At 42.7% G+C, this 21,341-nt stretch overlaps 2 protein-coding genes across 2 annotated transcripts in view; both read left to right on the top strand.

The window, feature by feature from the left end:
- LOC138663912 (zinc finger protein 665-like) overlaps positions 1–21,341 on the top strand; it is a 298,942-nt gene that overhangs the window by 102,783 nt on the left and 174,818 nt on the right. The gene's annotated exons all lie outside the window — the stretch shown is intronic.
- LOC138666590 (zinc finger protein 569-like) lies at positions 1,417–10,276 on the top strand. Its single transcript, XM_069754790.1, has 11 exons — positions 1,417–1,641; positions 3,270–3,416; positions 3,546–3,725; positions 3,801–3,924; positions 4,006–4,103; positions 4,988–5,137; positions 5,267–5,443; positions 5,526–5,649; positions 5,733–5,830; positions 6,029–6,113; positions 8,340–10,276. Exons 1-11 carry the CDS (start codon positions 1,417–1,419, stop codon positions 10,124–10,126), a joined length of 3,195 nt encoding a protein of 1,064 aa, XP_069610891.1. The 3' UTR covers positions 10,127–10,276.

Here is a 21,341-nt window from a genome sequence, read left to right as displayed (position 1 = left end):
CCATAGGCTCCCCATGCCCACCAAAACATCCCAACCACATGAAAAAAAATAAAAGACCACCACATACTCACCTTGGTCCCGTTCCCCGGCACTCTGTTTCTCTCCCTGCCTCCGGTGCGCTGACTCTCCACAGAACACAGCTGACGCCATGAAATGACGGAATGGCATCAGCTGTTTCACACGCTCATTGGTGGAGGAAGTGGCCGGAGGCCCATCCTCCACCAAAGGAGACAGTGGTGCAGCGCAGATGGAGACAGCGAGCGGGCAGGCACCGTGCTGCCTGTGGACCTCTGATTTCCAGCCCCACTGCTATCTCGGTCCGCAGGCTGGACTGAGACACCCAGAGGGCTGGATGTGGCCTGCAGACTGCACTTTGCCCAGGTCTGCACTATGGGATATATTTTACTAGGGGTTGGCTGTGGGGGAACATTATACTGGGTGGTTGCTGTGAGGAAAATTATACTGAGTGCTTATGACACTATGGATACATATTATACTGGGGGCCTATCACACTATGGGGTACGTATTATACTTGGGGCTATCACACTATTGGCTACATATTATACTGGGGGCCTAGCACACTATGGGGTTTATATTATACTGGGGACCTATCATACTATGGTGTATATATTATACTGGGGGGCCTATCACACTATGGGTACATATTATACTGGGGGCTTATCACGCTATGGGGTACGTATTATACTGGGGCCTATCATACAATAGGGTATATATTATACTGGGGACCTGTCACACAATGGGGAATATATTATACTGGAGACTGGCTGTGTGAAACATAATACTGGGGGCCTATCACACTATGGGTAAATATACTGAGGGGCTGGATGTGGGGTACATTATACTAGGGGGCCTATCACTATGTGATACATGTTATACTGGGGTCTGGCTTTGGGGACATATTGTTTATGGGGGGCTGTGGTGGAAATCATGCTGTGTGAGGTTTTATACTGTATAAAACAGTTTGTGGGGTGATTACACTGTCAATGACTGGGGGGACTATAATACTGTATGAGATGCTGTAGTGGTCATCACACTATACAGTGGGAAAAATAAGTATTTGAGCCCTTGCTGATTTTGTAGGTTTGCCCACTGACAAATACATGAACAGTCTATCATTTTAAGGGTAGGTTAATTTTAGCATTGAGAGATAAAATATAAAAAAATAAAATCCAGAACATCACATTGTATAAATTATATATATTTATTTGCATTTTGCAGTGAGAAATAAGTATTTGATCCCCTACCAACCATTAATAGTCCTGGCTCCTACAGACCAGTTACACGCTCCTAATTAACTCGTTACCTGCAATAAAGTCAGCTGTCTTACATAATCACCTTTATAAAAGACTCCTGTCCACAGACTCAATTAATCAGTCAGACTCTAACCTCTACAACATGGGCCAGACCAAAGAGCTTTATAAGGATGTCAGGGACAAGATCATAGACCTAGACAAAGCTGGAGTGGGGTGCAAAACCATAAGTAAGACACTGGGTGAGAAGGAGACAACTGTTGATGCAATAGTAAGAAAATTGAAGAAATACAAAATGACTGTCAATCATCATCGATTTGGGACACTATGCAAAATTTCATCTCGTGGGGTATCCTTGATCATGAGGAAGGTGAGAGATCAGCCTAAAACTACACGGGGAGAACTTGTTAATGATCTCAAGGCAGCTGGGACCACAGTGACCAAGAAAACCATTGGTAACACATTATGCCATAAAGGTTTAAAATCCTGCAGTGCCCACAAGGTCCCCCTGCTCAAGAAGGCACATGTGCAGGCCCATCTGAAGTTTGCCAATGAACACCTGGGTGATTCTCTGAGTGATTGGGAGAAGGTGCTTTTGCCAGATGAGACAAAAATTGAGCTCTTTGGCATTAACTCAACTCGCCGTATTTGAAGGAAGAGAAATGGTGCCTATGACCCAAAGAACACCATCCCCACTGTTAAGCATGGAGGTGTAAACATTATGTTTTGGGTGTGTTTTTCTGCTAAGGGCAAAGGACTACTTCACCGCATCAGTGGGAGAATGGATGGAGCCATGTACCATAAAATCCTGAGTGACAACCTCCTTCCCTCCACCAGCACATTAAAAATGGGTTGTGGCTGGGTCTTCCAGCAAGACAATGACATAGAGCTAAGGCAACAAAGAGTGGCTCAAAAAGAAGCACATTAAGGTCATGGAGTGACATAGCCAGTCTCCAGACCGTAATCCCATAGAAAACTTATGAACGGTGTTGAAGCGCTGAGTTGCCAAGTGACAACCACAAAATCATAATGATTTAGAGATGAACCAAAATCCCTCCTGACATGTGCGCACAACTCATCAACAACAAAAAACATCTGACTGCTGTGCTTGCTGACAAGGGTTTTGCCACCAAGTATTAAGTCTTGTTTGCCAGAGGGATCAAATACTTATTTCTCACTTCAAAATGCAAATAAATTTATATAATTTATACAATGTGATTTTCTGGATTTTAATTTTGATATTCTATCTCTCAATGTTAAAATTAACCTACCCTTAAAATTATAGACTGTTCATGTCTTTGTCACTGGACAAACTTACAAAATCAGCAAGGGATCAAATAATTATTTCCCTCACTGTATATGGAGGGCTGTGGTGGATATAATACTTTATGGGCAACTGTGGTGACCATCATACCATGTAGGGGAACAGTTTGGTGAGTTCATAGCGTAAGAAAGGAGCGCCGAATGAATATGGAGAAGGGGCAGCATGAAATGGGGGTATAGTATGAAGAGAGGTTAGCATGGCAGGAAGAGATATAGGTGCATTGTAGACATATAGAGAATGTAAGGGAAAAGAATGGAAAGTGCATGGCTATAGTATAGGCGGTGGTTCATAAGAGGGGACAGTGGGGTGGTTATAGCTGATAAGTGCAGATAGTGGGCTGGTTAAAGATCAGTAAGGAGGACAGTGTGGTGGATGTAGCTCATAAGGATAGAGAATGTGGAGGCCGTATACCATAGAAGACTTATTTAGGCCATAGTATGAAAGATATTTTTATGCGGAGGGAATTTAACAACAGTTCTATTTTTAAGGGAACTGTGTTGGGATGTTCAATTGGCAATAGTATGTGACAGTGACCAAACGGCCGCTGCATTGTCATGTACAGAAACGGCAAATATCAGGATGAGAAGGGATTTTCCAACATTCGATAAATACAAACTGTACATGTCACATCTGGGATTCTTTATGATGTTACATCGTCTCATCTTCCCATTCAGGTCTCTACAATATCGGATCCTCTCAGTGGAGATCTTCTGTATACGAGCATTTTCCTGATTGACCCATCAAGGATGGATAGGGACAGGGACAAGATGGAGAGGATATTAAACCTCACTCTAGAGATCCTCTTCCGGCTTACTGGAGAGGTGAGAGATTCTGATGATGTCACATTACATAATTCTTATCTATGGGAATAACAGATGGACAGAACTGGAGAGGTGAGAACTCTGGAAATGTGCGTAGGGAGATTTATTAATGTGTCTCTCCATAACCAGGATTACACAGTAGTAAAGAAGACCTCTAGTGAGCGCTGTCAGGACCCTGTATCTGAAGGATGGGGAAGATTCCTAAGCTCAATCATATGGCCTCCACCTCACCCCCTGATACATGAGAACATCAATGACCAGAAGATCCTAGAAATCACCTACAAGATGATTGCGCTGCTGACTGGGGAGGTGACACTGCTGGGACATTATACAATAACACTATGAAGTGATCTGGGGGCATGACTGTATTATTGTATTTGTCAGGTTCCTATAAGGTGTCAGGATGTCGCCGTCTATTTCTCCATGGAGGAGTGGGAGTATTTAGAAAGACACAAAGATGTCTACCAAGAAGTCATGATGGAGGTTCTCCATCCCCTCACATCACCAGGTAATAGACAGGACTAAATACACATGGCTCATGTATCTGTATGTACAGAATGAATTCAGTCCCTGTATGTGTTTCCTCCAGTTCTATCCAGTAAGAGGACAACACCAGAGAGATGTCCCGGTCCTTTTCTTCCACAGGACTGTAAAGAAAAATATCCCAATGTTCCTCAGGATCATCAGGTAGATGGAGAGAAGGTGTCATGAGATCTCTCTTATGATGTGTAGATGGCTGTGAAGGTCTTGTTTTATCCACCAGTATTATATGTTTTATACTTGTGTAATGAGAACGGTGGAGATAGCAGGATTAGAGCTGATCATAGATTTCCCTCTTATAACATCTGTCACTAAACTGCTTACTGAACACAGTGTGTTGAGCATTGCGTCACTGGGTCTTATACAAGACCCCATGACACGATGCGTCCGGTCAATCACAGTAATGCCAGTATTCAAAATAGCTACAGCATTACTGTGTATGATGAACAATCCCCCATGTTCATTGGTTGCTTAACAGGCGTCAAACATGCGGGGCGGGGACTCGAGTATGGCGCTGAGTACCTGCGATACTTGATCTAGTAACGAGCGTGCCCAAGCACTCTGATGCTCTATCAAGCATCGAGCGGTGGCAGGCATGTTCGCTCATCACTAATAATTATGAATTGGGAATATTTGTTGCACAACTTTCTACAATAATATCTCACTATTTGGAAAGAAATTTCACTTTTATGTCATCAGTCTCCAAGTACAAGAACATTTTTATTTTTTATCAACTGCAATGGGAACAATCGACGCATGTGATCTCATAGCAAGATGCTGATGCAAGATTCAACAACCCAGATGAGACGGTCACTATTGATCACAGCATCTAGGGAGTTTAGCAACTTGTGCAATGGCATCATATAATAGTATGTGACAGGGAGAAAACTTCAGCTGCATTGTCATGACCAGTAACTGCAAATATCAGGAAGAGAAGAAAGGGATTTTACGACAATTGATAAATACAAAATTTACACGCCACATCTGGCATTCTTAATGATGTTACATTAGCTCATCTTCTCCACTTTCAGGTCTCTCCAATTTGGAATCATCTCAGTGGAGATCTTCTACATAATATAATTTTACGGATTGGCCCATCAGGGATGGATAGGGACAGGGACAAGATGGTGGAGAGGATATTATACCTCACCCTAGAGATCCTCTTCTGGATTACTAGAGAGGTGAGAGATTCTGATGATGTCACATTACATCATTCTTATCTATGGGAATAATAGATGGACAGAACTGGAGAGGTGAGGACTCTGGAAATGTCTGTAGTGAGATTTATTATTGTGTCTCTCCATAACCAGGATTACACAGTAGTGAAGACCTCTAGTGAGCGCTGTCAGGCCCCTGTGTCTGAGGGATGGGGAAAATCCCTGGACCCAATCACGGGACCTCCACCTCACCCCCTGATACATGAGGATATCAATGACCAGAAGATCCTAGAACTCACCTACAAGATGATTGAGCTGCTGACTGGAGAGGTAACACTGCTGGGAATGTTGGGACATTATACAGTAATGCTATGAAGAGATCGGGGAATGACGATATCATTGTATGTGTCAGGCTCCTATAAAGTGTCAGGACGTTGCCGTTTATTTCGCCATCGATGAGTTGGAGTATTTAGAAGGACATACAGATCTTTACAAGGATGTCATGATGGAGGTTCTCCAGCTCCTCACATTACCAGGTAATAGCCAGGACTAAATACACACGGCCTATAATTATCTGTAGGTAAAGAATGAATTCATTCCATGTATGTGTTTCCTCCAGCTCTATCCAGTAAGAGGACGACACCAGACAGATGTCCCCGTCCTCTTCTTCCACAGGACTGTAAACAAGAAAATCCTGATGTTCCTCAGGATCATCAGGTAGATGGAGAGAAGGTGTCATGAGATCTCCCCTATGATGTGTAGACGGCTGTGAAGGTCTTGTGCTTAGTCTTGGTTTATCCACCAGTATTATATGTTTTATACTTGTGTGATAAGAACGGAGGAGATGGCAGGATTAGTGCTGATCATAGATGCGACTTCTCCATCGGTCTGTGACTTTTACAATATTTGTTTCAGGGTAAAGATCTGACCCATATTACAGAGATATACTTGACGGGTGATGAGTGGTGTAAAGAAGAAATTCCTACATATGACTACCCAGGTGAGTGGTAACCAATAAATGAAGAGAGGTTACAGATTCTTCTCAGTCACTGGTTGTGGCTGCATTTTTGGTTGTGTTGTCCATCCATATCACAATCATGTGGTCTCCATTCTGTCACTATACTGTACTGTGAGTCGTCCATTGATAAATCTGAGAGACCAGAAAATGAAAAGCCCTCTTATTAGACAAGTAAATTAAGTTTCATTTTTAACCTTGATCAAATGTAAATTTCTATACAGTAACAGCAGAATTTCCCTTTATCCTGACTTTTCAGTTTCTGTGAGAAAAGAACCAACTAACTTTAAGGAGGTTCACGATGAGCTACTCAAAAAATGTCACTCCTCTGCCATGATATGTCTCTAAGCTGTGCAACATTGATGGCTGTAATCGACGATATAAATTCCATCATGTTTTCAATCCTAAGGATTTCAACAATCTCTCCTGAAATATGAATAACTAATAATACTTTCTCTACTTTTCTAGTCATAACTCATAGGAGCTCCAATTCTCCATCATAGAAGTGTAACTCCAGTTTTCTGCACTTTGCTAAAAAAATCTCTCTAAATGTCTAAAAATTCTACAAGTAACCTATCTGGCAAAATATATTAGACAGTTTGGATTGCCAAATCATATACCCTAATTACCCAGAGATGTTTCACATTTAGTTACTAAATCATTGATGATGAAAACTGTCTGGGTGAAGGGCTGTCACTTAAGCAGATATGTCCTCCTTTAATTAGTTAAGCAACCAGTTTTCATATGTTCTTGCGATACACACATGCTAGCCACCTTAGGGAGAGACCCAAGTTGGGCTAAATGTAGCGGGACGAAAGAGACCGAAAAGCCCTCTACTTAAAGGAAATACATAGTGGATGCTTTCCTGAAACGGAAAGTACTTGCAAGCATCCACCATATGTTCTTGGAAATTTACAAATCCTACTTTTTGAGGGAAGAAGTCAGTTATGAAATGACTTTGTTTTAGAAAACTGAATTTCTGATAGTACAATAAACACAACTAGGAAATTTAACTGTTTAAGTTCTTTTCATGAAATAATACAAAGTATAATACAATAATTAGAATTTTTTTTAACTAAAATGTTGATGTACCCCAAAAATGTTTTAACCCCTTTTAAAACCATTTCCATTTTTGCGCTTTACTTTATCCTTTTCTTCTTCTTCTTCTTCCAAGAGCTAAATCTTTTTATATTTTTCCATCAATATGACCATATGAGGGCTTGTTTATTTCGGGACGAGTTGTACTTTTGAATAACACCATTAATTTTAACATAGTGTATGGACAAAAAAATTACATGTTAAATCCCATTGTCAATCACTGACAGTGAGATTTAACAGGTTACATTGACTTTCTGGCTGATTAAGCTTTGGAGCCCACATCAAAGGCAGGAACACAAGCTTTGATGTATTGGTACGTCGAAGGTTGTGAATATGTTCATTTTCACAAAGGATAAAACAAGAAGTGGGTTCCACAATTTATTCTACAATTTCTCCTGAATCTGCCTGTTCCCTATATATGGTTGTGCCCTGCTGTCTGGGCACGCGGCAGGGCTCAGAAGGGATGGAGTGCCATTTAAATAATGGAAAACAGGTTTTTCTAGAATAATTTGTGGCTACCATTTCTAGACACGTAAAGTGCCAAAATTGCAGAAAAACAAATTGGTAGAAAACCCCATAAATTGACCCCATATTTGAAAATGTTACCCTTCAGGAAATTCACTTATTGGTGTAGTGACGATTTTGACTCTAAAGACACTTCTGATAAATTAGCATGCTATGGAGTTGCAGAGCAAAGATTACAAATATGCCTCTTTAGTGTCCATTACATTACGCTCAATTTGTGTTTTATGAGATTCACACATAGTAAATTAAGTGTGTTCTTCCCTTCACGGCCTAAAAGGATAGAGACATTTGGCTTTGAGAGTGCGGATTTTGCTGTATTGTCTTTTGGGAGTTGTATCCGTTTGGACTAAATATTATTTTTAAAGGCTTTTTTGTCCACTGTTTAGGAGTTGGAATAATCAAAAAGAACCAAATATCATGCCCTAGTAGTTTGTGCTAAGGTCTACTGTTATAACGTGAACCGTTTTTGTCTTATTAAATTTTGCAGCAAAAATTAGCATTTTGCATTTCTATTTTACATAGAGATGTTGTAAAAATATAATTTTTAGGATTATTTTATTAAAAAATAATTGTTTTTATTCTTGGCAGATGATTATACCAGATCACAGGAGATCACATCGGCAGTTTTTAAATCACATGACCTTGATGTCTCTAAAGATATAACTGAATTGTATGGCACTTTTCCGGGTTTACCATCATTTATTCACAGCACCGAACTAACCTCTGGTCCTATTAAACAAGTTCTACCTTCTGATTCAAAACAGACTTTTAAGAAAAATAAATGTCTCAAAATGGGTATTAAATATCAAAGTGTTCTTACAGTAAAGAAGCCATTTTTACATTGTGAGTATGGAGAAAATGATTCCCTCAAGACATCTTTTGTTGCACGTCAAAAAATTCACACAAAAGATGAAAGATTTTCTTGTTCAGAGTGCGGGAAATATTTTAACCAGAAATCACAGCTTGTTACACATGAGAAAGTTCACACAAGAGAGAAGCCATTTGGGTGTTCAGAATGTGAAAAATGTTTTGCAGATAAACAAAATCTTATTAAACACCAGAAAATTCACACAGGGGATAAGCCATATTCATGTTCAGAATGTGAGAAACGTTTCACAGTCAAATCAAGCCTGGTTAACCATGAGAAAACTCACACAGGGGAGAAGCCATTTCCATGTTCAGAATGTGGGAAATTTTTCAACAAGAAATCAAATCTTGTTAGACATCAGAGAATTCACACAGGGGAGAAGTCATTTTCATGTACAAAATGTGGAAAATGTTTTCCAGACATATCACATCTTGTTAAACATCAGAGAAGTCACACCGAGGAGAATCCATTTTCATGTTCAAAATGTGGGAAGTATTTTCCAGAGAAATCTCATCTTGTTGCACACCAGAGAACTCACAGAGAGGTGAAGCCATACTTATGTTCAGAATGTGGAAAATGTTTTACTCATAAATCATTTTTAATTCTACATTCGAGAACTCACACAGGTGAGAAGCCATTTTCATGTTCAGAATGTGGGAAAAGTTTTACACAGAAAATAAATCTTGTTGTACATCAGAGAATACACACAAGGGAGATGCCATATTCATGTTCAGAATGTGGGAAATGTTTTAATGAGAAATCAAATCTTATTAGACACCAGAAAATACACACAGGAGTGAAGCCTTTTTCATGTTCAGAATGTGGGAAATGTTTTACACAAAAAATAAATCTTGTTAAACATCAGAGAATTCACACAGGGGATAAGCCTTTTTCATGTTCATTATGTGGGAAACGTTCTCCAGACATATCACATTTTGTTAAGCATCAGAGAAGTCACACTGGGGAGAAGCCATTTTCATGTTCAGAATGTGGGAAATGTTTTCCAGAGAAATCAAATCTTGTTAAGCATCAGAGAACTCACACAGGGGAGAAGCCTTTTTCATGCTCAGAATGTGGGAAATGTTTTGCAAACAAATCAAACTTGATTATACATCAGAGAGGTCACACCGGGAATAAACCAAATAAACCTTATTCATGTTTAGATTGTGGGAAATGTTTTACTCATAATTCATTTTTAGTTGCACATGAGAGAACTCACACTGGGGAGAAGCCATTTTCATGTTCAGAATGTGGGAAATGTTTTACACAAAAAATAAATCTTGTTGGACATCAGAGAACTCACAGCGGAGAGAAGCCATTTTCATGTTCAGAATGTGGGAAATGTTTTAAAGTTAAGTCAGGACTTATTAGACACCAGAAAATTCACACAGGGGAGAAACCTTTTTTATGTTCAGAATGTGGGAAAAGTTTTACACAGAAAACACATCTTGTTGAACATCAGAGAATTCACACAGGGGAGAAGACACATTTATGTTCAGAATGTTAGAAATGTTTCACTTATTATTTAGAACCTTTTAAGCAAAAAACAATTCACACAGAAAAAATTATTGTAATACCTATAATACAATAAATTGAGAAACGTTTTACTTAAATAATAAATGGTCAACCATCAAAACAACTCACAAGGGAAGAAACTATATACAGTTATATGAAAAAGTTTGGGCACCCCTATTAATCTTAAGCTTAATGTTTTATAAAAATTGTTTTTTTTTTGCAACAGCTATTTCAGTTTCATATATGTAATAACTGTTGGACACAGTAATGTTTCTGCCTTGAAATGAGGTTTATTGTACTAACAGAAAATGTGCAATCTGCATTCAAACAAAATTTGACAGGTGCATAAGTATGGGCACCTTTATCATTTTCTTGTTTTAAATACTCCTACCTACTTTTTACTGACTTACTAAAGCACTTTTTTTGGTTTTCTAACCTCATTGAGCTTTGAACTTCATAACCAGGTGTATGCAATCATGAGAAAAGCTACTTAAAGTGGCCACTTGCAAGTTGTTCTCCTGTTTGAATCTCCTCTGAAGAGTGGCATCATGGGCTCCTCAAAACAACTGTCTAATGATCTGAAAACAAAGATTATTCAACATAGTTGTTCAGGGGAAGGATACAAAAAGCTGTCTTAGAGGTTTAACCTGTCAATTTCCACTGTGAGGAACATAGTAAGGAAATGGAAGAACACAGGTACAGTTCTTGTTAAGGCCAGAAGTGGCAGGCCAAGAAAAACATCAGAAAAGCAGAGAAGAAGAATGGTGAGATCAGTCAAGGACAATCCTCAGACCACCTCCAGAGAGCTGCAGCATCAACTTGCTGCAGATGGTGTCACTGAGCATCGGTCAACTATACAACGCACTTTGCACAAGGAGAAGCTGCATGGGAGAGTGATGCGAAAGAAGCCGTTTCTGCAAGCATGCCACAAACAGAGTCGGCTGAGGTATGCAAAAGCACATTTGGAGAAGCCAATTTCTTTTTGGAAGAAGGTCCTGTGGACTGATGAAACCAAGATTGAGTTGTTTGGTCATACAAAAAGGCGTTATGCATGGCGGCCAAAAAACACAGCATTCCAAGAAAAACACTTGCTACCAACAGTAAAATTTGATGAAGGTTCCATCATGCTTTGGGGCTGTGTGGCCAACGCCGGCACCGGGAATCTTGTTAAAGTTGAGGGACGCGGGGGGCGTGTCCTAGCTGGCCATGTGAGTGGAAGCAGGGAAGAGTGCTCCTGCTGCCATAAGGACAAAAATCCTGCTTTAACCCCGATTTTCGGGTAAACTCACCTAAATCCGGCTGGCTGAAGGTCCGGAGAGTGCAGCGGTGCGGAGCAGCAGGTCCGGAGTCGGCAGCGATGACCAGGAAGCGGCAGAAAGACGCTGGCACCAGCGATGCAGGAGCCAGCCAAGATGGCTCCGATGCTAGGGAGGACGCCGAGAAGGAGAACGCCGCATGTCAGCGACGCATGGAGGTGGCCGCAAAGCTGCAGCAGTATGCCAGAGTGGAGGCTGCTGAGGAGGCAGAACCAGGATCTGGAGCTGGAGCTGACCAGGAGGAGGAGGAAGCAAGCACAGCCGAGCAGCATGAGGTACAGAGGGGGAAGGAGAGAGGCAGCATGGCTGGGGCTAGTGGGGGACCTGGAGGCATATCACAGGGAGAGGAGCCGACTCTTAGAGATGTTATCACACTGATCTCTTCATGTCAGCAATCCCTGAACTCCTTGGCCCAGCAGATGCAGGAAGTTAAAGGGGACACGGCACAGATTAATGCGGCTCTGCAGAAAATGGACAAACGTATAGGAGTGGTGGAGGAGAGGGTGAGCACGGCAGAAGATCACATAGTTAAGCTACAAAAAGCTGAAAAGAAGTTCGCCCAAGCAATAGCCGAGCTCGCTGCCAAAAATGAGGATCTGGAAAATAGATCCAGAAGAAATAATATACGTGTAGTGGGGCTGCCTGAAAAGACTGAGGGGAGAAATCCCACTGAGTTTGTGGAGAACTGGCTGCTGGAGAAGATTGGGAACACAGTGTTGACAAAAGTCTTTGCTGTTGAACGGGCTCATAGGGTCCCGCCGCAGCCCCCTGCCCCAGGAGCAAATCCCCGTACCATGCTTGCTAAAATACTGAACTACAGGGACAGAGACATTATCCTTAGAAAGGCTAGAGAGATGGAGGACCTGACGGCTGGAGGTCAGAAAATCGCCATTTATCCGGATTATTCCGCTGCGGTTCAGAAACAGCGGATGAAGTTTACTGGAGTCAAGCGGCGACTGAGGGAGCTGGGAGTGCAGTACTCAGTGATGTTTCCCGCCAAGCTGAGACTGGTGGCTTTTAATAAGACCCACTTTTTCTTGACACCGGAGGACGCTACCCAGTGGCTTGATACTCATGAGAAAAAACTTAAGGGAATGGGCGACTGACATTTCGGCAAGATCCAGTTGGGATTTGTTTTCTCTGTCGATGGAGGAGAGTTCTGCGCTCGTTAGCAATGGTTAAAGAGTTGAGCAACTGTTGGGGGTTTTGCTGGGCCATATTGAAGGAATGGCCGGAGGGGACAGTACCAACTACTAAGTACGGGGGAGGAGGGTTATGCTGGGTACTGTGAACTGGTTTGGTACTTTTTCTATATGTTAATATAAGTTGAAATGTTAAGATACAATAAAGTGAAAGTTGGGGGGGAAATTGTGATTGCTATGGCAGCGGGACGCGAATGGAGAGGGTTAAGTAAGGGAGAGTGTTCGCAGTGGGCAGTGGAGCCCCACTCTTGATGAGAGGAAGAATGCGTTATATTGGGGGGGTTAGGGGGGTAAGTTGGGAGGGGGCAGGGGGGGTGGGAGGGTTGGGGCAGCTCATACTTGGGAAATTGGATACTTTAAGAAAAGATGAGCCACATGATGGGAGATTGTATTAAAATATTGAGTTGGAATGTGAGAGGTCTGGTGGATAAAACACGGCGGGCGGCAAGTCTGCAGTATGTCCGAGAACAGAAAGTCTCAATGATATGCCTGCTGGAGACACATTTAGTGCGGGAGAGGGTGAACATATTGAATAGGCGCTGGATACAGAGGGCGTATCATTCTACTTTCTCGACGTATTCTAGGGGTGTGTCTGTGTTAATACCTGCGGGGGTGCAGTATGAGGAGGTAATGGTAAAAGAGGATGTCAATGGTCAGTATGTGGTGGTGAAATGTAAAATGAATGGAGTATTGATGTGTATAGTGGCAATGTATATTCCGCCCCCATACTCAAGCAAGAAGATAAGAGAGGTGCTGGAGAGGGTAGAGCGCTGGGGACCGTTACCATTACTAATTATCGGCGACCTTAATAATATATGTGATGACTTTTGGGATAAGAACAAAAACCCCCAGAATAGGACGGCGGGACATACCACTACGTTTGGGACTTATTTCGGGGAAGTGGGCATGGTTGATTTATGGAGAGTTAGGCATATCGGGGAAAGGGCGTATTCATGCTACTCACCAGCTCATGGTACTCTGTCTAGGATTGATCTGGCACTGGGTAACCGATTACTAGATACGATGGTAAGGGACGTGAGATATTTACCTAGGGCTCTCTCAGACCATAGTCCAGTTGAAGTGGAATTTCGATCAGTGGGGACACGGAACGGGAGCAGAAGGGAGTGGAAAATTCACCCTAATTGGCTACACAGTATAGACTTGGAGAAGATTAAGAAGGAATTGGTGGAATTTTTTAAGATAAATGAGGGTAGCGTAGATGTGCTTACTGTGTGGGAAACCATTAAAGCGTACTTGAGAGGGCTGTTGTTTAGGGATATTAGCAGGTGTAAGCGGAAATCGAGAGAGGCAGAGAGGCTGGCGATAGATGGGCTGAGGGTGGCTGAAGATGAGATGGTAATAATGGGTACTTTGGAGGCTGGGAGGAGGTTAAAGGCAGCTCAAAGCCAGCTAGAGGCGGTCTTGCTGAGTAAGGCTGAAAGGAAGAGGGAATTCATGAATTTGGCCTATTACCAGGAGGGTGAATCAGTGGGTCATTTGCTGTCGCTGGTGGCATCTGCCCAAAGAAATACTTCCTTTGTTCACTCTTTGGTGACTGGGAGTGGTGTTGCTGTTTCTGAGACTTCAGAGATTTTGGAGACTTTTGCAGATTTTTACGCAGACTTATACTCCTCTTGGGTAGATGGGTCAATGGAGGACACGGTGGCGTTCCTTGAGGAGTTGGAGCTCCCGAGGCTGAGTGACACAGCTAGGGAGGATTTGGAGGCTCCCATTACGGAGGAGGAACTGGGACGGGCATTGCAGTCGATGGCTAATGGGAAGGCGCCTGGCGTAGACGGATTTCCTGCCGAAATTTATAAAAGCTTGGGGGAAGTGTTGATCCCTAAATTGAAGGCGGTCTTGGAAGAGGCTACGAATGGTGGAAGGCTACCGGCATCTATGCGGGAGGCCACAATAGTGGTGATTCCAAAGGAGGGGAAAGACCCGACACAGCCGGATTCATATCGGCCAATTTCTTTGCTTACTATCGACGTTAAACTCCTGGCTAAGGTGTTGGCGATGAGGTTGACAAGTGTTATTTCTGGCCTGATACACTCAGACCAGTCTGGCTTTATGCCTGATAGGTCAACTGCGATTAATCTACGAAGGCTGTATATGAACTTGCAACTCAAAGCCGATAACTGTGGCCAGAGAGTTATTGCATCTTTAGACGCTCACAAGGCGTTCGATAGTGTGGAGTGGGGGTATCTCTGGCAGGTGTTGCGAAGAATGGGGTTTGGACCACAGTTCATATCATGGATTCAATTAATGTACTCGATGCCGATGGCCAGGGTTAGGGTAAACGGGGAGTTGTCACGGACCATACAACTGGCTAGAGGGACGAGACAGGGGTGTCCGCTTTCCCCCCTTTTGTTTGCTCTGGCGGTGGAACCACTGGCCGCTACGCTTCGACAGTCTGATGAGATGACGGGGTTTAAATATGGGGTGATTGAAGAAAGGGTGGCGTTGTATGCGGATGATATTTTGTTGTTTCTGGCTGACCCGGTTGCATCCTTGGAGGGAGCCATTGGGATTATTGAACGATTCGGATCAGTGTCGGGACTTAGGATAAATTGGAGTAAGTCTTATCAAAATGATTCTGATGCCGAAAATATTGTATATTCTTCACAATGCGCCGGTTTGGATACCACGTGGGAAATTTAGACAGATCAACTCTCTGTTTAGGAATCTGATTTGGGGGAGGCAGCATCCGCGTATCAAACTGGAGACACTTCAGCGACCCAAGGATGATGGGGGTCTGGCATTGCCTAACCCTGAGTTGTACTTTCTTGCAGCCCAGAGTCAGCATTTAAGGGGCTGGGCGCATGGGGGGTCATCTGGGGCAGTACAGCGGTTGATGGAGGCGGTGATAAAAAGAAGGCCAGTGGTGCAATGTTTGGAGGATGGATCCTTGGAGAGTTTGGGGAAGCTATATCCGACTTTGCTGTTGATACGCAAGCTGTGGAGTAGATTGAGGCACATACGTGGGATCACGGACTTGACTAGATACTCGCCGCTATGGCATAATAACAATCTGAAAGAATTTGAGGCATTGGGGGTACTGATAGAGTGGTTGGGCAAAAGGATTCAGTATGTGTATCAAATAATTGAGCAAGGTGAACTGAAATCATTTTCCCAATTGCAGGCGGAATTTGGTCTTGGGTCTGCAGGGGAGTATCAATATTTGCGGATGAGGCATGCCTTTGGAGCTCAGAGTAGGAACGGAGGTATTAGGATTCAAAGGGATATAGTACTGGAGTATCTGTGCAATGATGGGACGACTGGAGGAGTCATATCCACTCTGTACAGGGATCTGTTGCACACTTTTCTATTGGGGTTTCCAATAATGGCAAGAGCTAAATGGGAAAGGGATTTGGGCCCAATAGATAACGAGACTTGGGAGTCGGTGTTGGAATGGATCCCAAGACTGTCGCTGAGTGAACCGTATAGACTGTCACAGCTCTATGTGATACACAGAGTTTATAGGTCTCCGATGGTGCTATATAAGGCAGGATTGCGTAATGACTCTGAATGTCCGAGGTGTAAGTCTACGGATGCAGACATTTTCCATATGATGTGGACATGTCCGAGGTTGGCTGCCTTCTGGGTGGTAGTTTTGAGTCGTATGGAAGGTGTGTATGGATGCACGGTGCCAAGGGATCCAGTTGTCTGTTTGTTGGGATGCGTGGATGAGATTGGAGTGGATAAACACCTAAAGATAGCTATAGCCAGATTGTTGTATATGGCTAGGAAGGTGATAGCTAGAAACTGGATTAGGGAAGAGCCGCCGTCAAGAGGAGAGTTCCTCCAGTATGTGAAACAGGGCCTGACACTAGAAAAAGGGATTTATAAGAAGAAAGGGAAAACTGAAACGTTCAATAAAATGTGGTCTCCATGGATTGCTATGGGATAGTAATGTGAAGTGTGGCTTATACGAATGGTTGAGGGATTAGATACTCTATTGTTTTAATGATGGTAGTAATTAACAAGATGAGCTGCTTTGTGGGGTGGGGGTGGGGGGCTTTGGGATCGAAGGGAGCTGTTTGAAGGGGGAGGAGGGGGGAAATACTATATATTGAAAATGTAAATGTAACATGTTAATTGCCTTGTTATTCTTAATAAAAATTTATTTAAATTAAAAAAAAGTTGAGGGACGCATGGATTCCTCTCAGTATCAGCATATTCTTGACAATAATGTTCATGAATCAGTGACAAAGTTGAAGTTACGCAGGGGATGGATCTTTCAGCAAGACAATGATCCAAAACACCGCTCCAAATCTACTCAGGCATTCATGCAGAGGAACAATTACACTCTTCTAGAATGGCCATCCCAGTCCCCAGACCTGAATATCATTGAACATCTGTGGGATCATTTGAAGCGGGCTGTCCATGCTCGGCGACCATCAAACTTAACTGAACTGGAATTGTTTTGCAAAGAGGAATGGTCAAAAATACCTTCATCCAGGATCCAGGAACTCATTAAAAGCTACAGGAAGCGACTAGAGGCTGTTATTTATTTAAGGAGGATCTACTAAATATTAATGTCACTTTTCTGGTGGGGTGCCCATACTTATGCACCTGTCAAATTTTGTTTGAATGCAGATTGCACTTTTTCTGATAGTACAATAAACCTCATTTCAAGTCAGAAACATTACTGTGTCCAACAGTTATTACATATATGAAACTGAAATAGCTGTTGCAAAAAAAACAATTTTTATAAAACATTAAGCTTAAGATTAATAGAGGTGCCCAAACTTTTTCATATAACTGCATTTTATTGACAAATTGTACAAGAAAACATAACAAGGTAAAAACAAATGAGAAAAAAAGGCAATTTAGAATTTAAAAAATATATGTAGTTATAAAAAGACATCTGTTACCTAAAATGCAAATAAAAAGCAATATTCCACATAACGTCGTTGTATATTCACTATATGGAAAAAAGTATTATGCTTTATTCGGCCAGACAAGTTGTAAAATGAGACCATTCACTTTACTATTCAATGTTTTGAAAGACGAGAAACTAATTTCCAAGTTTTTCTGAAATTGTAAATAAATGCAATTCTGCCATGGTTTTTGTGTGTTTTTTTTTTTGAGGAATACATTCTGTCTTAGGCTAGTTTCACAGGTCAGTGGCTCCGCTACGTGTGGTGACAGTTTCCTAACATACCGGAGACACTGACACATGTAGACACATTAAAATAAATGTGTCTCTGCAGATGTAAGTGTATTTTCCTGGACCGTGTGTCTGTGTGCAAAACACGGAGACATGTCAGTGTTCGTGGGAGGGCACGGATCACACAGACCCATTAAAGTCAATGGGTGCGTTTAAACACGTACCGCACACGGATGCCGTCCGTGTGCTGTCCTTGTGCTTTTTTAAAGTCATAGGGTTAAAATTGAAACAAATTTTATCAATACACAGATAGCACACGCAGGGGCTGGCTGGCACTTTTCAGCCTGGGGGGCAATCACAAGGCAGTGGCCCTTCAGTTGTGGTGGCCCTCCTTTTTCTTGCTTACCTCTGGCCATTGCATTAAAGCAGCAGACATAACAGGCTTTAAAAACATGCTGGTACAGAGATATGGAAACAGAACTGAGCTTGCTGCATAGATATGGGAGCAGAACTGAGCTTTCTCCAGAGATAAGGGAGCAGAACAGAGCTTACTACAGAGATATGGGAGCAGAACGGAGCTTACTACAGAGATATGGGAGCAGAACGGAGCTTACTACAGACATATGGGAGCAGAACAGAGCTTACTACAGACATATGGGAGCAGAACAGAGCTTACTACAGAGATATGGGAGCAGAACGGAGCTTACTACAGAGATATGGGAGCAGAACAGAGCTTACTATGAGATATGGGAGCAGAACAGAGCTTACTATGAGATATGGGAGCAGAACAGAGCTTACTACAGAGATATGGGAGCAGAACCGAGCTTACTACAGACATATGGGAGCAGAACAGAGCTTACTACAGAGATATGGGAGCAGAACGGAGCTTACTATGAGATATGGGAGCAGAACTGATCTTACTCCAGAGATAAGGGAGCAGAACAGAGCTTACTACAGAGATATGGGAGCAGAACGGAGCTTACTACAGACATATGGGAGCAGAACAGAGGTTACTACAGAGATATGGGAGCAGAACAGAGCTTACTATGAGATATGGGAGCAGAACAGAGCTTACTACAGAGATATGGGAGCAGAACAGAGCTTACTATGAGATATGGGAGCAGAACTGATCTTACTCCAGAGATAAGGGAGCAGAACAGAGCTTACTACAGAGATATGGGAGCAGAATGGAGCTTACTACAGACATATGGGAGCAGAACGGAGCTTACTATGAGATATGGGAGCAGAACTGATCTTACTCCAGAGATAAGTGAGCAGAACAGAGCTTACTACAGAGATATGGGAGCAGAACGGAGTTTACTACAGACATATGGGAGCAGAACGGAGCTTACTACAGAGATATGGGAGCAGAACGGAGCTTACTACAGACATATGGGAGCAGAACGGAGCTTACTAGACATATGGAAGCAGAACAGAGCTTAGTACAGAGATATGGGAGCAGAACAGAGCTTACTACAGACATATGGGAGCAGAACAGAGCTTACTACAGAGATATGGGAGCAGAACGGAGCTTACTACAGACATATGGGAGCAGAACGGAGCTTACTAGACATATGGAAGCAGAACAGAGCTTAGTACAGAGATATGGGAGCAGAACAGAGCTTACTACAGACATATGGGAGCAGAACAGAGCTTACTACAGAGATATGGGAGCAGAACAGAGCTTACTACAAAGATGTGGGAGCAGAACAGAGCTTACTACAGACATATGGGAGCAGAACAGAGCTTACTACAGAGATATGGGAGCAGAACCGAGTTTACTCCAGAGATAAGGGAGCAGAACAGAGCTTACTACAGAGATATTGGAGCAGAACGGAGCTTACTACAGACATATGGGAGCAGAACAGAGGTTACTACAGAGATATGGGAGCAGAACAGAGCTTACTATGAGATATGGGAGCAGAACAGAGCTTACTACAGAGATATGGGAGCAGAACAGAGCTTACTATGAGATATGGAAGCAGAACTGATCTTACTACAGACATATGGGAGCAGAACAGAGCTTACTACAGAGATATGGGAGCAGAACAGAGCTTACTATGAGATATGGGAGCAGAATTGATCTTACTCCAGAGATATGGGAGCAGAACTGATCTTACTCCAGAGATATGGGAGCAGAACAGAGCTTACTACAGAGCAGTGGCGTAACTGCAAAAGTTATGGGCCCCGCTGCGAACTGTCAAATGGGGTCCCCCCATGCCAAAATATATAGATGAATTAGAAATGGCGACACACGCAAACGTCATCTGCATTAGTAATACATGCACCATTACATAATTAGTTGTAGGCTGGGTTCACAAGAGTGAAGTTTACATTCTGTATACACACCACAACCTCCAGCCTCGCGGAGGGTATCCCTCCTGTAAACCCAGCCTGACGGGGTCAACCCCTTATAAATGGAAGTGTGCTCCTCTAAACCATGTAATCACTGCCAATCCTCCAACCGTAAGTGGTGAATTTCCAGAGCTGGGAAATGGGAGCTCAATATTAGAACACATCAACTTTAGTTCCCATCCCGCCTCAAGGAAGTATGGTAGACAGGTGTGATAAGGCTATTAGAAAAACTACTGCCACACACACAGCAGTACATACTGGCAGAAGTGTGAGGGCATTAGTGCCTGTGTATGGACATGTTAGTGCCTCTTAGCTTCTGGCAATGTTTTACCTCAGCTAACATTTGGGCCATACCATTGTAAAACAGGTAGACACATTTACCCACTGACCCTACTATTCATAAGGAACTGCTGTCTACCCCTTAGTTGCCACTGTATATAGTCAGGGTGGGAATGTGGGCTACAGAACAACACAGGGCGATGACACTGCTACCTGAAACCTTCAGCTACCCTACTATGTGCAGGGAATAAAACCAGTACAAAGTATGGCAGCCTCCCTGCAGAGCTGTCCAGGGCCGTACTGGAACAAAAAAGGAGCAATGCCACACAAACCCCACCAGCCCACAGACTATAACACTCCCCGACACCCGATCAGTGGATTTTCCTATACTGTGTTGTGTTCTTCAACGCTCCTCTTAAAGGTGTTATTGGAAGAGCTATGTTTGAATGCCGTCGCAGTGCGCACGATTGATCGCTTCTTTAGAGCGCCGGTTCTCAAGATCATGGGGGTCCCAGCGTTCGGACCCCAGCAACTACAAAGTTCTCGGGAAAGGGAATTACTTGGTATAATCCATTTAAATGTGTTTTCCAATATACAGTATATATATATATATATTTTATTTTCCCATAGTATTCCTGAAAATAATAAACCAATATTAACCCTCCCAAAGACCAATGTCGCCTATCCGAGAACAGGACAGGAGAAGTGGTACTGTGCATTGTATATATACAGGACAGGAGGAGTCGTACTGTGCATTGTATATATACAGGACAGGAGAAGTGGTACTGTGCAGTGTATATATACAGGAGGAGTGGTACTGTGCAGTGTATATATACAGGACAGGAGGAGCGGTACTGTGCAGTGTATATATACAGGACAGGAGGATTGGTACTGTGCAGTGTATATATACAAGACAGGAGGAGCGGTACTGTGCAGTGT

The sequence above is a fragment of the Ranitomeya imitator genome, chromosome 2 (assembly GCF_032444005.1).
Source record: "Ranitomeya imitator isolate aRanImi1 chromosome 2, aRanImi1.pri, whole genome shotgun sequence".
Lineage (NCBI taxonomy): Eukaryota > Metazoa > Chordata > Amphibia > Anura > Dendrobatidae > Ranitomeya > Ranitomeya imitator.
The sequence above is the reverse complement of the archived record's forward strand: the minus strand, read 5'-3'. Positions and strand labels throughout refer to the sequence as shown.